This window comes from Girardinichthys multiradiatus, chromosome 5 (genome assembly GCF_021462225.1).
Source record: "Girardinichthys multiradiatus isolate DD_20200921_A chromosome 5, DD_fGirMul_XY1, whole genome shotgun sequence".
Lineage (NCBI taxonomy): Eukaryota > Metazoa > Chordata > Actinopteri > Cyprinodontiformes > Goodeidae > Girardinichthys > Girardinichthys multiradiatus.
Window position 1 is genome coordinate 50,022,707 of NC_061798.1, and position 17,567 is coordinate 50,040,273.

General features: G+C 42.1%; 1 protein-coding gene across 1 annotated transcript in view; it reads left to right on the forward strand.

Annotated features, from left to right (window-relative positions):
• Positions 1 to 17,567, forward strand: part of sorcs3 (sortilin related VPS10 domain containing receptor 3) — a 396,336-nt gene that overhangs the window by 142,571 nt on the left and 236,198 nt on the right. Inside the window, exon 2 of the mRNA XM_047365601.1 lies at positions 12,883 to 12,950. Coding sequence (XP_047221557.1) covers positions 12,883 to 12,950 — 68 coding nt within the window. The remainder of the gene's footprint in view (positions 1 to 12,882; positions 12,951 to 17,567) is intronic.

Consider the following 17,567-nt stretch of genomic DNA (forward strand, 5'->3'; position numbering starts at 1 on the left):
ACAATCCACAGTTTATGAATATAGAATATTTTCAAGAGATTTTTTCCAAAGATAATGTCTTTATACTATAGTTAAAAATACATACTCAATGGCCATTTTATTAGGTATACTTTGCCTATGCCTGTGGAAACCTTCTTTACCCTCACAACTGCTTCAATTCTTTGTGGCACAGATTCAACAGTCTCTGGAGATGGACAGATGGATCAGGGCCTGTGAAGCAGTAAGGTGGGCACAACTCTGGTCTGTCATTATAATAAAACAGCTGAGTCAAAAAGCAAACCTGTCTTTATTAACCAGTCCATAATCACAATCCAAGCCTCACCTATGGTCATTAAATATGGCTCATGACCAAAAGAACAAGATTCTGGAAACAAACGGCTAAACTTAGCTTCCTTGATCCACACAATTGCCACTCACTGGATAATGTTTCCTTTTTTTTTACTTTTCTATGTATTACACCAACAACCAAGTGACAACAACCATGTCTCACTTTCTTCCAATGCAGATGCATTGTTGCGTTGTGGTCATCGTCACTTCTTGATCAATAAAAGCATTGAGTTTCTGCCATTTGATTGGTGAATTAGTAATGATGTTAAACAACTGAACAGGTGTCACACATGAAATGTTTGGTGAGTGTGTGTTTAAAATATTATGTTTACGCTGGCCTATGTTTTTACGCCTTGTGACCTTTCCCTATTAAAATGTTTGATGTATATTTATAGAGACACCTACTAAAATGTGCTCATCAGTGGTGTATTAGCTTAGCTCTCATTCAGCATGAATGCACTGCCACTTTTGATTTGGCATGGTTTAATTTAACAGCCTTTCTGTGCTGCTGTCTCCTAATTCCTGACTTCAGCAGCAACACTGTTCAGGTCATCTCCATAATTAAACTTCTGCTTCACTAAGAGAAGAGCTCATTATTTTTTTTTCTTTCAAAAAAGTCATTAAGACTGATTAGTTTGTGATGACATGAAACATTATTCAAAACCCCGTATGACACTTTGACTTGGTCTTTGAGTAGAGATGGAGAATTTAGTCACGCTTGTAAAGTTTTTCGTCCACCTTGTTAAGTGTCTAGGTAACCAGGCAAGTACAGTGTGTGTGTGTGTGTGTGTGTGTGTGTGTGGGGGGGGGATGCAAACAAAAAGAGGGCTTAAAACAAGATACAAACTGGAAACTAAGACTAAGATATCCAGTTTCAGAATGGCAATAATCCATTTTCTCCCTACTTAGCTCTGGCTTTTCTTTGCCGTTGCAGTCTTTCTTGGTCTGAACCATATGTTCATACTCTAAGTTGAATTGGCCCTCTGGTATGTGGTGCACCCTACTCCGCAAGCACTGTCCAGGGTTCTTCGAGTGGCAGACTGAATCAAAGCGCAATAAACCGAGAGTCAGCAAGAGGTGAATATGTCCTGAAATTCTGTGGGTCTGAGACCGTTACCAGTATGAGAGGCTAATGGTTCCAAGACACTGGTGGCTTTTGAGTTTTATTTTGGTCATGTTTGGCCTGATTGCTGCTTTCTGTCACAGGAGTAAGAATATGCACAACCATCTCAGCCAAACGACTACCATCAGGCTTGTCAGGTTTATTTAATAAGCAGAAGCTTGTTTCAGAGAGAAAGGCAAAACTAAGAACAAGAAGATACAAAGACTAATCTAAAAAGAACATTTGTCGTGAAACAACGGATGCAAAAATGACAAGTATGACGAAAGCTGGCATAGAAATCTAAATCATTTAATGAAATGATGTCCTAAAGCCTCAAAGGTATAGTTCATATTAATCCAAGTTGAGTAATGTGGAGAGGAGCACTTAGACTCCTACATGGTACACATGCACCAACTAACAATTTCAGCTTAGATGAAGATGAAGAAGCTTGGACTCTTCCATGCCTCTTTTACAAAATATTACCATAATAAACCCATGAAGAAGACCTACATCTGAGCTCATTCTGCACATTCTTAAAACACTAAATCCTGCAAAGCTTTGAGTTTGAAAAATATAACCAGCAGTGCTGGATGACAGGAGGTATAATGCAGCATCAATGTCATCACTATGCATAAACTCTTCATCAGAGGTCTTCCCAAACCATTTCTTCAAAGCAGTAACGGCAGACAAACCCAGTCCAGCGATCCTGTTGTTGACCGAGCAAATACTTCAAGTTTAAATGATATAACTCACCTTCTTAGTCTTCTTGTTGCAAATTATTTCTATTTATGATTGTAAATCCTGCGGCTGACTGGTCACACAAACTGTACGTCATCACTACGTCACTCCCCCTACCTCTGAAGCTGCCTTGGACTTCCACGAGTTAGCTGATGCAGTGCTGTGACTACCTCACTGAGCGAGGTCATGGATGTAAGAGAGGCAAGCTGACTTAAACTCCCCTCAACACAATGCTCCTGTCAAATCGCGCATGGACAAGGCAAAAAGGTGCCTTAATACTGCTCTCAATTGAGAGCAGAGAAAATATGTTTGAAATACATCAATATTTATCTCTGTAAATATGTTTCTAGTGGGACTATCTGCGTTACACTCACACCAAACCAAGTACTCCACACATTCAAAGAAATAAACACAAATCAGCCCAATTTTGTGTAAGAAATATGTTTTAATCATACTAGAAGTAATTGAAAATCTCATAACATCTGTGTAGAGAAACTAGTCAGAAGCATTGATAAGGTGTAACTTTACGCTTCATAAACACTCAACATAAACTGTCTTCAAAACGTCATTGTTCTAGGGAGATCTTCAATGTTAGCTGACATTTAGTTTGTCAATAGATTTTAAATAAGATTTGAGTCATGTGATTGACATTGTGTCAACTTTTATTTATTTATTTAAATTTTTTTTTAAATCTATAATCAAGTAAACATTTCTTTGGCTGTGTGTTGGGATAAAACCCCCCGATTATATGAGGTCTGCTAGCACCATATCCTAAAAATCTGTCCCACACCATGATATTCATACCTTTGAACTTTATGGTTCAATCTGTGTTTTTGGGAAAATGTTTATTGCCATTTCTTCCCCAGACATTGTCTGTGCAGTGAAGCCTTAGGAGATCAGTGGTCTCATCTGACCAGACTATGTCCCCCCTATAGATCCACTGCTTGTTAAAATGTTCTTTAGCAAACCTTTATTGACCTACGAAATGCTTTTTCTTCAGCTGTGAATTGTTGTGCAGTGAGCCTTAATGGAGGCCATTGCGGTCATTGCATTACTTATTGTTTTCATGGTAAACCTTTTTATAAGCCATCTGTTCAGACTAAATCAACTGATTTTAATTTGCACTGATTGGAAGTGGAATGGATGGCTTGTTGGCTTTCTTAGCTATACCACTTACTTAATTTGGACTATTTTGTTTTAGTTTTTTTGTATATCTATTTCTTTGGTTGTTATTGACATCTGCTGTGAGTTACATATTAATAGCCCCATTACAAATATATTTACTGTGTTCAGTAGCCTTGCTTGACAGATATTGATAAAGTCTTCCTTCAGATGTTGAAGATTTAACAGCAGTTGGGGGGAAAGCAGCACAAGTCACGTCATTTATGCCCAAGCAGCAGGAGGAGTTGGCCAAGAAATCAGTGTAACTCCCTGGTCAGCAATATCAGTCAACCAGCTACATCCAGTCTCCATGGTAATCGACCACCATTAACCTGATAAAATGGTGGTGTTCTCAAGTTTTTGACTATTCATCACATCATTATCTTACAGCTTTCACAGAAGAACCACAGCTTGGATGCCACCCAGTACCCCAGTTGGATTCAGAGATGTTGCTATGGAGACAGTAAAAACAGCAGCAGTGTCCAACTTGTTAGTGTAAACACTGCTCAAGTCCTTGCAGCTGTAAGTATTTCATCTTGTTATGCAAAGGATGGACATTAGCAGGAAATAACAGCTCTGTAGTTGTTACATACAGGTCCGGTCTAAGCCATGATCAGTCAAAGGCAGGGAGGTATGTCCTCTCAGCTGGAGCTTGTCAAGGTCCTATCAGGGAGAGCTTAAAGAGGAGCGGATTGCCTGAGGCAGATGCCAGCTAGTTCTTACTTATTGAGCGAAGAACTTTGAGTCTTCGCCCTCAGACTCTCTGGAAAACTCATCACAAGTCTCCTTCTGTTCTCCTAATCCCCACTCCTCCAACAAGCCCCCCTGGATCCACTGGCTGGACTATTCCACTACACCATTCTCTCATCTGCCTGTCCACCCTCCAATGCTCCACCACCTCCATCTTTCCCTGGGAGAAAGAACAAGAGGATTGCCAATCAGCACCACACACCACAACTTGCCAATCTCAGAGCCTGTAGATATACTTTCTTCCTCCCTGGAAACTTCACCACCTCTGCAACATGTAATTCTGGAACTCCCCCTGAACCTGGAAGAAACACTTTCCTATTTACGAGTGTCAATAAGGTGTTTAAATCTAAAACAAAAGAAAAGCAAAAGCTCAGTCAACGGCTCTGCTGTCTAGCCAGTCTCCAAGCACACCGTATTCTGTACATCCTCAAACTGACTACTCAGATCAGGGTTATTACCAAAGCAAGTTCCTGCAGCTCCAACTTCATAAACTTCATCACAGTTCATGTAAGCATTGCTTTACCAACACTGGAGTCGCTATGCATTAGATGGTTATTTACATCTGTAATATTTAAAACAGCTATGCATACTACCTTTCCTGAAAACCCTTTTTCAAAAAATCTGAATTATATCTGTAATTTTGTAAAAGTAAAAACTTTTAGCCCAAAATCTGTGTTTTGTTTTTGATCTTTTGCTAAATCTTGGGGTGAATAAAAGTTGAAGTTACCAGATGGTTGAAGCTGTTAAACCGACCTATTTTTAGTTGCAGTTGGTTTATCCCATACCATCTCTCTTCCATCCTTGTGGAGCAGAGTTGTGATTCTCCACTTTGGAGCGGAGGATCACAACTGACCGCTGATTCTGACACAACCTTCATGTCTTGTGATTTCCTCTGAGGATGTGCACATTTCTTATCACAGCGCCCCGCCTGCTTTTTCTCTGACTTAAAAAGACCAAAGCTGGGAGCAGACTCTGCTGGATGGGACTTTTCCATAGGGGCGAGGATGGCAGAGTGCTGCATCAAGAAAATCGACGGAAAAAAACAGAGTTTGAACGTTGAGTACACAGAATTGGATACACAGAACTAATTATGCACAGCACAGCATTCCAAATGCTAATTTATCACTCTGTACGTTGTACTGTTTTACTAACTGCTGTTGGGACAACATTCAATTTACTATAGAAGGTATTTTGTTGTGGGCAGTCATTATACCTCTTTTGGGAAAAACTGCTATTAACTGTAGTGTCAAGTTTTATGGAAACTCTGTCATTTCTGGGTCATAAATTGTGGCAATAAAAAGGAAAGTAGTGACAACGGTCATGTCGTATTTCATCTAACTTTCACATTATTGTCCTATTAGCATCCGCACAAGCTTCTCCACAGAAGTAGCAGTCAGTGCTCCATAAAAGGCCTTTGTTAATAGCTATACTATCTTTTTCTTAACTTTCTTCGTCTTGCTATGATGTGGTCATAACATTATTTCTCTCATTGCTCAACAGGTTAATAATAACACAGACGCACACATCCATCATTACTTCTGTACAGTGCGCTGCTGTGAGACGTCTACATTCTCCTTCTGTCGGTCGTGAACCGTTCAAACTGAAGTCTGATGGCGGTCACATTACTTTGAATGACCACACAAACAAACTGGATTTCAGCAAAAAATCAGAATTGAGCATTCAGACGTGCAGTGTATACATAGCCTTAGAGAGTGTACATTCGTAAGACTGGGGCCTGGTTGTCCTTTCCTACACAGTATTTAACCAGGGGTTGAATACACATGCTGGGCCCTATTTGTAGATTTGTGTTTTACTTGTACTCGTACTCGTACTCGTCGTCTTCCGCTTATCCGGGACCGGGTTGCGGGGGCAGCAGACTCAGCAGAGATGCCCAGACGTCCCTCTCTCCAGACACCTCCTCCAGCTCCTCCAGGTGGAGCCCAAGGTGTTCCCAGGCCAGCCGAGAGACATAGTCCCTCCAGCGTGTCCTGGGCGGTCCCCTGGGCCTCCTCCCGGTGGGACGTGCCTGGAACACCTCCCGAGGAAGGTGTCCAGGAGGCATCCGGTATAGATGCCCGAGTCACCTCAACTGGCTCCTCTCGATGTGGAGGAGCAGCGGCTCAACTCCGAGCTCCTCACCCTATCTCTAAGGGAGTGCCCGGCCACCCTACGGAGGAAGCTTATTTCAGCCGCTTGTATCCGGGATCTTGTTCTTTCGGTCATGACCCAAAGTTCATGGCCATAGGTGAGGGTAGGAACGTAGACCGACCGGTAAATTGAGAGCTTTGCTTTTCGGCTCAGCTCTCTCTTCACCACAACGGACCGGCACAGTGCCCCCATTACTGTGGCAGCCGCACCGATCCGTCTGTCGATCTCCCACTCCATTCTTCCCTCACTCATGAACAAGACCCCGAGATACTTAAACTCCTCCACTTGAGGCAGGAACTCCCCTCCAACCTGAAGAGGACAAGCCACCCTTTTCCAGTCGAGTACCATGGCCTCGGACTTGGAGGAGCTGATCCTCATCCTAGCCGCTTCACACTCGGCTGCGAACCGCCACAGCGCATGCTGTAGGTCTTGGCTAGAGGGGGCCAGCAGGACCACGTCATCCGCAAGAAGAAGAGACGAAATCCACTGGTCCCCAAACCAGACCCCCTCCGGCCCTTGGCTGCGTCTAGAAATCCTGTCCATAAAAGTTATGAACAGGACCGGCGACAAAGGGCAGCCCTGCCGGAGTCCAACATGCACTGGGAACAGCTCCGACTTGTGCCGGCAATGCGGACCAAACTCCTGCTCCGCTCGTACAGGGACCAGATGGCCCTTAATAAAGGGCCCCCGATTCCATACTCCTGGAGCACGCCCCACAGGGCATCACGAGGGACAAGTCGAATGTCTTCTCCAGGTCCACAAAACACATGTGAACCGGTTGGGCAAACTCCCATGAACCCTCGAGCACCCTCTAGAGGGTATAGAGCTGATCCAGTGTTCCACGGCCGGGACGAAAACCACACTGCTCCTCCTGAAGCCAAGGTTCGACTATTGGTCGGACTCTCCTCTCCAATACCCTGGCGTAGGCCTTACCAGGGAGGCTGAGGAGTGTGATCCCCCTGTAGTTGGAATAAACCCTCCGGTCACCCTTCTTATGAAGGGGGACCACCACCCCAGTCTGCCAGTCCAGAGGCACTGTCCCCGACCGCCACACATTGTTGAAGAGGTGTGTCAACCATGACAGCCATACAACATCCGGAGACTTGAGGTACTCAGGGCAGATCTCATCCACCCCCGAAGCCTTGCCACCACGGAGCTTTTTAACCACCTCGGTGACATCAGCCTGGGTGATGAAAAGAGTCCAACCCCAGCCTCTGTTTCCACCACGGAATGCGTGAGGGCAGGATTGAGGAGATCCTCGAAGTACTCCTTCCACCGCCCAATAATGTCCTCAGTCGAGGTCAGCAGTCTCCCACCCCCACTATAAACAGTGTTGGCGAAGCACTGTTTCCCCCTCCCGAGGTGCCGGACGGTTTGCCAGAATCACTTCGAGCCCAACTGGTAGTCCTTCTCCATGGCCTCACCAAACTCCTCCCAGGCCCGAGTTTTTGCCTCTGCCACAGCCCGGGCCGCAGCACGCTTGGCCTCACGGTACCCGTCAGCCGCCTCAGCCAACCACAGAGGATAGGACTCCTTCTTCAGCTTGACAGCATCCCTTACTGCCAGTGTCCACCACCGGGTTCTGGGATTGCTGCCGCGACAGGCACCGCAGACCTTACGGCGGCAGCTACGGGCAGCAGCATCGACACTAGATGCGAAGAACATGGTCCACTCGGACTTTATGTCTCCACCATCCCCCAGGATCTGGTCGAAGTTCTCCCGGAGGTGGGAGTTGAATACATCCCTGGCCGAGGGCTCCTCCAGGCGTTCCCAGCAGACCCTCACTATGCGCTTGGGGCCTGCCAAGCCTGTCCGGCTTTCTCCTCCTCCAGCGGATCCAACTCACCACCAGGTGGTGATCAGTGGACGGCTCAGCCCCTCTCTTCACCCGAGTGTCCAAAACATGCGGCCGAAGGTCTGACGACACGACAACAAAGTTGATCATTGACCTCCTGCCTAGGATGTCCTGGTGCCAAGTGCACTGATGGACACCCTTATGTTTGAACATGGTGTTCATTATGGACAATCTGTGACTAGCACAGAAGTCCAATAACAAAACACCACTCGGATTCAGATCGGGGAGGCGATTCCTCCCAATCACGCCTCTCCAGGTGTCACTGTCGTTCCCCACGTGGGCGTTGAAGTCCCCCAGCAGAATAATGGACTCCCCGGGAGGGGCACTATCCAGCACCCCCGACAGGGACGCCAAGAAGGCAGGGTAATCCGCCCTACCACTCGGCCCATAGGCTGAAATGATAGTCAGAGACCTCTCCCCAACCCGAAGGCGCAGGGATACGACCCTCTCATCCACTGGGGTAAACCCCAACACGAGATGGCTGAGCTGGGGGGCAACAAGCAAACCCACACCAGCCCGCCGCCTCTCCCCGTGGGCCACTCCAGAGTAGAAGAGAGTCCAATCCCTCTCAAGGAGATGGGTTCCAGAGCCCACGCTGTGCGTGGAGGCGAGCCCGACTATTTCTAGTCGATATCTCTCGACCTCCCGCACAAGCTCAGGCTCCTTCCCCCCCAGCGAGGTGACATTCCACGTCCCTAGAGCCAGCCTAAGCATCCGGGGATCGGGCCGCTGAGGTCTCCACCTTCGTCCGCCACCCAATCCTCTTTGTACCGGTCCCTCACGGTTCCCCCTGCAGTTGGTGGGCCCACTGGGGGATGGCCTTGCGTCTCTCATTCGGGCTTGGCCCGGCCGGGTCCCGCGAGGAGCAACCCGGCCACCAGGCGCTCTCCGACGATTCCTGACCCCAGGCCTGGCTCCAGGATGGGACCCCGGCTCCGCCGTACCGGGCGACATTACGTGCCTCAATATTTTGGTCCTCATGAGGGATTCTTGAACCACTCTTTGTCTGACCCATCACCTTGAGCCTGTTTGCCATGGGAGATATGTTTTATGTAAGCACAATTCATGGATCATTTTCCTTCAACCTCATTGGCCTCATTATTATAACAAATACCTATAAAATACATTGACGTTTGCGGTTTTAATGTGATAAAATGTGAAATAGTTTAAGGGTGTCAGTAATTTTGTAAGGCCCTGTATGTCCTCACAATGACTATTGTTCTTAAAGTATTGGATTAAAAGTTTCAGATGGCCTCTTCTAAAAGATAATACTGCAATGCGGTCAAAGAATGATTTTCGGCCATATATGAAAAATATGTCAAACATCTGATGTTGAACAAAAGACTGTGACCAGAACCCACAGGTTAGATGGCTAAGACAGCAAAAGTTACAATCCTATCATAAAATAACACCTATAAAAATATGAGTCATTACTAGCTTGAAATATTTTACTCTAAACAGTCCAGTTGAACAACTGTTTAAAGTCATAAAGACGCAAATGGCCCCCAGCAGTGACTTTGTTTAAAGAATTAACTCCAGGATTAGTGTTTATGGTCATGAGGGGATTATTGTTATGGTGCTGTCAGTAAGAGATGCAGGAAACATTCTATAATAGGCAATATCTAATACTTGGATAAACTACTTTACATATTTGAACAGTTAAATTGATCTTTCCCCAACATAAAATTGTTTTTTTTCCTAAGATGCTTTGTGTGCAGAATGATCCTTTTTTTCTTCTTTTATATTTGTTTTTGTTCTACTCATAGACCCAGAGAGACAGTTACCTGATTTTATGTTGCAAGACAACTGGAAGAACCAGTTCTGAAACTTTATGAAGTGGGCTTGAAAACCTAATGTACCTGAGGTGTGCAGGGAGCGGAAAATAAGGAACCCCAGAATGCAGCCAAGCACCAAAGAGCCTGGACTTATGTATGCAACTCAGATGGGTTTGAGACAAGTTTACAGCACTGGAGTGTTTTAACATATATACTTTTTCACTTTTTCTGTGATATTAGTGATGACTAGGAGTTGTGTTGTTTGACCACTGTTGTCATTGATTTGATCTGGTACTGTGATTCTACCATAAAATGCTTTGCATAAGTGAAAATAGAAGAAAACTGTCTTCTCCAAACCTTTAGATGTACCCATCTACATACAGCACAACTGCAAACACAAGGAATCTCATGAATGTTCAATATCTTAGTAAAAAATAACAACAACAAAAAAACTTACCATACAGATATTCTAACAGTTAAACGTTCAATTTATGCAAATTTTATATAAAGGGTATAATTGAGTTTTGGTTGTTAAGGCAAGTGCAGCATGCACTGTTGGCCTTTCTTTTCTCTGTTACTGGGTCTGAAACAATATTAGATTTTAAAGGAATAGAATGTGTTGATAGTCTGCCAAAGCTAAGGATTATGAGATTATTGATGAGACATATTCTTTGCTTTGCGGTTCTATTTTCAGACACATTGCTTTCATAAACAGGGATGTACTGTATGTAGTAGTGATGAAGCAACTGCTAGTTTCAGTGACTACCATGGTAAAAATGCAGTAATATTTTGTTGTTGTTATAGTTTCAGAATGAAATGAACATTAAAAACCTCTAAACTTACTATACTATTACTTTTTTTTATAATGTAAGAGGAGTCCACCAGCAAAAGTAGAAGGCTGTGAAAGTAAATTGGGCAAACAGCACCAAGGTCTTAAATGTGTCTGTATTTTGGACCTTATACCAGCACAAGGACGGCTGTTTGAAGATGCTTTGTCCTCACTACATACAGATACACTAAACCTCACCCCCCTCCCAGCTGCTTTACTCTGACTAAGTTAACTATTACCCAGATCGCTGTGGTGTAAAGCTGTTTTGGTTTGTCTGTTTAACTTGTTACCCACTTAGACTTCCAGTCAAAGGTTTACTTGTACACTCCAGGTCAGGCAAAATTATACCTGGAAACATAGTTTTACAGCATCTATTTTATGGCATCAAATTAGTGAATAACGTAAGACAACTTCCTGTAAACCTTCATAGTAAGAGCCTTAAGCTCTTATTTTCTTCTCAGAACTTGCATATTTTCTAAAGCTAATAAAAGCATCCTACAGTATTCTCTCATAAAACCATAACAATATTAATGCTGGATGCTTTGTTTCTGACTGGAATTAGTTACCAATATCATGTAATACAAAATAAATTCTGTGTGTGCTAATGATGAAATATTGAAAAGACTTCTACTAACAGTCAGTCAGTCAGTCATTTTCTACCGCTTATTCCATAGTGGGTCACGGGGGAGCTGGTGCCTATCTCTAGCAGTCTATGGGCGAGAGGCAGGGTACACCCTGGACAAGTCGCCAGTCCATCGCAGGGCAACACACAAACAACCATGCACACACTCATACTTCTACTAACAATAATACCAATAATGTTTTTTAATAAAAGCATTTATGTTGGTAACTGATAAATGTGCATACAGGGATCATGATATCCCGCTGTTACATTTTGAAGATGTAGCAGAGTGCAGTTTACCTGAGTGTAATTTATCGATGAGGTTATATTACATTCTATGAGCTGGCCAAAAAAGGTCAGGACAGAGTGTAGTTGATGTCTTAAGAATATAATTAATAAATCTTAGCTGCTCATCACACAAGTTAGAAAACTTGTGCAATCTATAACAGATAAGTCATTGTTCCTTTAAATGACATGTTTTATGCACTAAAATCAGGATAAAATTAAGATTATAATTTCAGTATAAAAAATGGTAAACATGTTTGCCATACTGCCAAGAAAAGGACATAACATTATTATTGCAGTACTACCAGTAGTGTTTTTGTGTGGAAATCCTAAGGAGATAATTAAAAACACCACAGTTAACAAAGCTACTGTGGAGGGCTCCAAGAGGCCTCACAGTTGAAGGTTGCAGATCTTTCTCATCTCATATATCAACTGCATTTTATTGAACTGGATTCAACTTTTGTATGGGTCCATTAGAACCATTAGATCCATTAGATTAGTTTTTTTGGGAATTGGTACTAAACAAGTAAAACAGAACTAAACAAAATATAAAGGAACAATTTTGAAGACGTCTGCTTGCACAAAAGAAGGCTAAGACAAGATCAACATCTTTTTGTTGCATCACCTTACATATTTGTAAATGAGACTGACATTCAGAAACATTGAGCTGCTGCAGAGAAACTGATTGCTTCTATTTCTTTACAGTGATCGCTTGAGGGTAAATTCAAAGATTCTATGAGAAAAACTCATTTTTAATACTTTACCGATCATTCATTCTGTTGTTGACTGTCGGTAAACAGCAGTCAATGAAATATGATGGAGAAGTGACAGCTGAGAATTAGTTTGCCAGGCGTGAAAATCGTTGCCTAAAGGTTAAAATTTAATTATACAACAGAAGGCATTTATTTCTGTTGAACACATCTGCTAATCAAATTCTAGATTTGTCTCCAAATCACCTGATCTCCCTTAGAAAATGAATTTTTTGGAAGATTCTAATCAAGAGTCTGACCTGATATAAATTAGATCAATGGTCCTCAAACCTGGTCCTCAGAGTCCTTTATCCTGTGTGTTTTTGCTCCAGCAAACCTGATTCAAATCATTGCATACCTCCCAGCATACCTTGAAGAACAAGCGAACCCTGTTAATTACCTGTTCATTCAAGGCAGGTGTGTTTCAACAGGGAAACACCTAGACATGCAGAGCAGTGGGTCCTTATGACCAGGATTGACAACCACTGATTTAAACTTTTCAAAAATGAAATTTTAATGTAGAAATCTCTTTTCTGTGCAGGTCATCCTTATTCTTACCAAACTGTACGACTTTCACATCAGCAGCGTCACTGAGAGCACTCTTTGGAGGTGAGTACAAAACAGCTTTTGACTCCAATATTTACAGATCTGTGTGTGATACTGTCAAGTTCCCCAAGCAACAGATTGTAAAACAAGCATTGCAAAACTACCCTGTTGATGCTTTAAATGTCTCAGGAACTTGATCCTTTTAAATAATAATGTAAGCAAAAAATCCATATCTGCTCCTTCCTCATTCATCTTTTTGTACAGCTATGATTCTGTTCTTCCCATTCCATGGTGGGAAAACCATGTACTGGTGTCCTCTGGCTTCAGGTGGGGCACTCGGGTGTAGGAAACTGTTTTCCATGCGCTTGTTCTGGGATATGATCTGATGTACTCGTCTTCTTCACTCCTACAGGAGAGAAAACACACACACACACACACACACAGACTTGTGTAACAAAGAGAGTGCTTGTAAAAGAGGAAAGCCAGACGAGCAGAAGGAGGGGTAACACATCCCTGATGAATGGAAACTGCATCTAACCCATTTTTCAGCCCTGTATTGTGTAACACAGACAGTAATTTGCTTGTTTCACGTTAGGAAGCCTGTAAGCACATGACTGAGCTGGCATTGCCGTGAAAAATGTGGAGCAAAAGCCTGAAGACAGCCACCGATCCATTTGTTCTTTCATTAAGCTGCTGTTTTCTCACAAGAACCATAGATTTAACTTGTCTTTATAAATATGTGAAAATGAAGTCAATGATTTTCTAATTTTATTTTATTTTTTTGTTTTTTGAAAACTGACTAAACTAAATCATTTTTCTCTCTGAGCAACATTTAGTTTATTTGCAAAATGTTCCTGATTGGTCCCAGATTTGGTCTTTGGGTTTTTTTTGGGTACTCTGGTTTTGTACTTGGAAGTCAGATTTTTCAGTTTCCCTCCCAGAAATACACAAAATATTTTGTCAGAAGTGAGGGATCCCCAAGCAGTCCTGAGTTCAGTATTCAGCATGGCACCCACAAATATATAATATATAATCTAGTACAAGTCAGAGATGAAAATTATTTATTAGCTCAGTTTGTATCTCATTAATTCAATGGCACACACACAGTGGGGAGAACAAGTATTTGATACACTGACGATTTTGCAGGTTTTCCCACTTGCAAAGCATGTAGAAGTCTTTTATCATTGGTATTCTTTAACTGCAAGTAGTAGCGTAAGTAATTAATTAGCATTTTATTGCATGACATACAGTAAGTACCAGAGTGAAATTACTTTTGTCTGTACAAACTTGGCAATGAAGTTGATTCTGATTCTAAAAGTAGACAGGGTGTCTGCCTCACAGAGTAAAACCGGGAGCTGGTTCCACAGGAGAGGAGCCTGATAACTAAAGGATCTGCCTCCCATTCTACTTCTAGAGACTCTAGGAACCACCAGTAAACCTGCAGTCTGAGAACAAAGTGCTCTGTTAGGAACATATGGACCAATCAGATCTCTGATGTATGATGGAGCTAGATCATTAAGGGCTTTATATGTGAGGAGGATAATTTTAAATTCTATTCTGAATTTAACAGGGAGCCAATGAAGGGAAGCTAAAATAGGAGAAATATGATCTTTAATTTTCATCAACAAATGCGATGATCAACATTTAATGGCAGAATGTCAATTTTAGTCATTAAAGACTAAACCTGGGAAAAAATACATGTAAACAACTGACACATAGTACTGTCAAACTTTTTATTGTGAATGGTGCTTGTATGTTTGGATGTATGAAATAAAAAATTAAAAAAACTCAAATAAAATAACCCAATAATATTTTGTATTGCTGCTAGTAGATAAAACCATACCAGTTATATCAAAGAATAGCTGAGGAAACGTTAAAACAATACGGCAATGCCACAACAAAGTGCTCTAAAAGGTATTTTAAAATGTAAGAAAAAGGGGAAATTGAAGAAATATCCCAAGCAGAAGTAAAAATAACTCGATGACAATTAGATCAATCTTAGATCAGGTTTGCCATTTTCTTTAAGATTGAAAAATAACTTTCCTTCAAGGCACTTTTTATCTCATGTTTTAAAGAACAGCTTTTTAAAGTGCAAAAACACGTTCACCTTTAAAATTTGCGTTCTTTGCCCAGTTTGAAGGGTTGCTTTCACAAAGAAAAGTGCTTCCAAAGTAACCACTGGCTATTTTTGACATTTAAATACTGTCTGTGCAACAGCTCTGATCCTGAGGCATAAAGAGTTTTGTTTTAGTGTTTGAATAGGAACAAAGAAAACAGTTTCTTTTTAACCTGCAAGACAGGCAGATGATGGACTTCTCTGCTGCAGATAAAATATTATGAAGTACTCTGGATAATGATTTGGCTGTTTCATCATAACACTCTTGTCTGCATTTCTAAAATGTCTGCATACATGTCAGGAATATGAAATAAATCCTTTCAAAGCTTGACTTCCATCTGTTTTTTTCCCCATGATGCAACTGCAAAACCTTTCAGAAAAAAAGACCTAGCATTTTGTGCAGCAGCTGGAGTCTCTTTACTTTGATGAACCTTGTAGTCCCTGTTGCATAGTCTCTCCCCATCATAACCACCACAGATGGCAGGGAGGGAACATAATGTAGCCTGCGGGAGATTTAAAAAACCCACCACAATGTCAATGGACTGGAACTGGGATAAACTTCTTTTAGATGAAATTTGGATTAACCAGAACATGACATTCATCAGGATTTATGGATCAGTGTTTCTGGGCTTCATGCAGCCATTTGTCTCCTAATACATTATAGCATCTTCATTCTGTGGTGGTGAATAAAAGCAGACAAGAGATCACATTATTCCATGAAGTCTTTCAACATAACAGACGCTGTAGTTAGAATAAGGTAGTCACACCCCAGGGACAATCTGGCTCTGTGGTTAAGGGTGTGATATAGTCACGTATGATTTGTTCAACCAGCCAGCCCAGGAATTAAAACAAGACTTCGATGCGAAGTTTGATGTGAAGAGTCAGAAGGTGAGATACAAAATATAAATTTAAAATATTTGGTCAGCCAACAACAGGATTGCTTTACTGGGTTTGTCCACCATTATTGTTTTAAAATCATTGAGAAGGGGAGACTTCCCAAACTTCCTGTTGTCCTGCACTTTGGGATTCATTTCAGAGAACCCACAGCTGTACAGGATATCGATGTGTCCACATTTACAGAGCTCTGGAAATGCTTTGTGAAAAGAGCTTCTTACTATTTTAGAACCAAAAACATGGGTTAAGCTAATATCACAACAATTCGGAGGTGCAAACACATTGCAGCTTCAAAATGCAGTGAGAACTTGGAGGTTGGACATCTTATCCATTGTTACCTTTGACAGTAGTTGAAATGTACCTCAGAGTAAGAACTGAAGAAGCCACCCTCTGGAGTTTCTACTTGAAGAAATGAATTGGGCAAGCAGAATATTAGAACATGAGAAACTAAACATGTAGACATATTTTAATATTAATGGATGTTAAGGGCCATTAATACTAAAATATGTCTACATGTTTAGTTTCTCATGTTCTAATATGAGAAACAAAACATTTTAGTATTAATGGATGTTAAGGGCGGGGCTGCATGTTGGCGCAGTTGGTGGCACTGTTGCCTTGCAACAAGAAGGTCCTAGGTTTGATTCCTGGCTGGGGCTCTTTCTGCATGGAGTTTGCATGTTCTCCCCATGCATGTGTGGGTTCTCACCGGGTACTCCGGCTTCCTCCCACAGTCCAAAGACATGCCTGTTAGGTTAATTGGTCACTCTAAATTGCCCTTAGGTGTATGAATGAGTGTGTGCATGGTTGTTTGTGTGTTGCCCTGCGATGGACTGGTGACCTGTCCAGGGTGTACCCTGCCTCTCACCCATAGACTGCTGGAGATAGGCACCAGCTCCCCCGCAACCCACTATGGAATAAGCGGTAGAAAATAACTGACTGACGGATGTTAAGGGCCTACAAAATATAATTTAGGATATTTACTTACAGCACTTTCTAAGTGACACTGCAGTATTGCTGCTACTAGCAGGGCTTTTTCCACGCTGTCCTGGGAGCTCTCTGTAGGTTAAATCCATTCATTGTTTTTCTCTTATCCATAATGAAGTTGTTGCAGGATAAAAATCTTGACATCTTGTGACACCCTTCAGCTTGTCATGCTGCTCCTGGACAAAAACAGATACCTCGTCCTTCCAAACAGTTCTGGTTCTGTCCCAGGGTTGCCTTCTATGGCCTGGGAAATCTTTAAAGGTACCCAGGTGTCATCCCAATCAGAAGCCTGAACAATCTGTGCTGACTCATTTTAATAAGCAGGAGCTCCATGTCTCAGCTGCATCGCCCAACCTCTGGCTGCAAAGCAACCACTAGTATCAAGACCAGTAGTGTGGAAAATATCCAAGGTTGGCCGTAGGTTTAGATAAGAATAGAAATAACATATCAGATGCTATACAACATCTTTGTACATAAAGATGCACAATCTTTGGCATGAATACAGCTCAACTACCAGGTCATAGATGTGCACTAAACACGTTTAAGACATGGAAAATTGAAACAATTGACCTGTCTGGCTTTGCAGTCAAGTGGAAATTCAGGATTCCTGATTTAATATTTTGTGTTTTATTAGAAAAAAAAACTTTATTAAAAAAGACAAACTAATGTCTAATTTTGAAATTGAC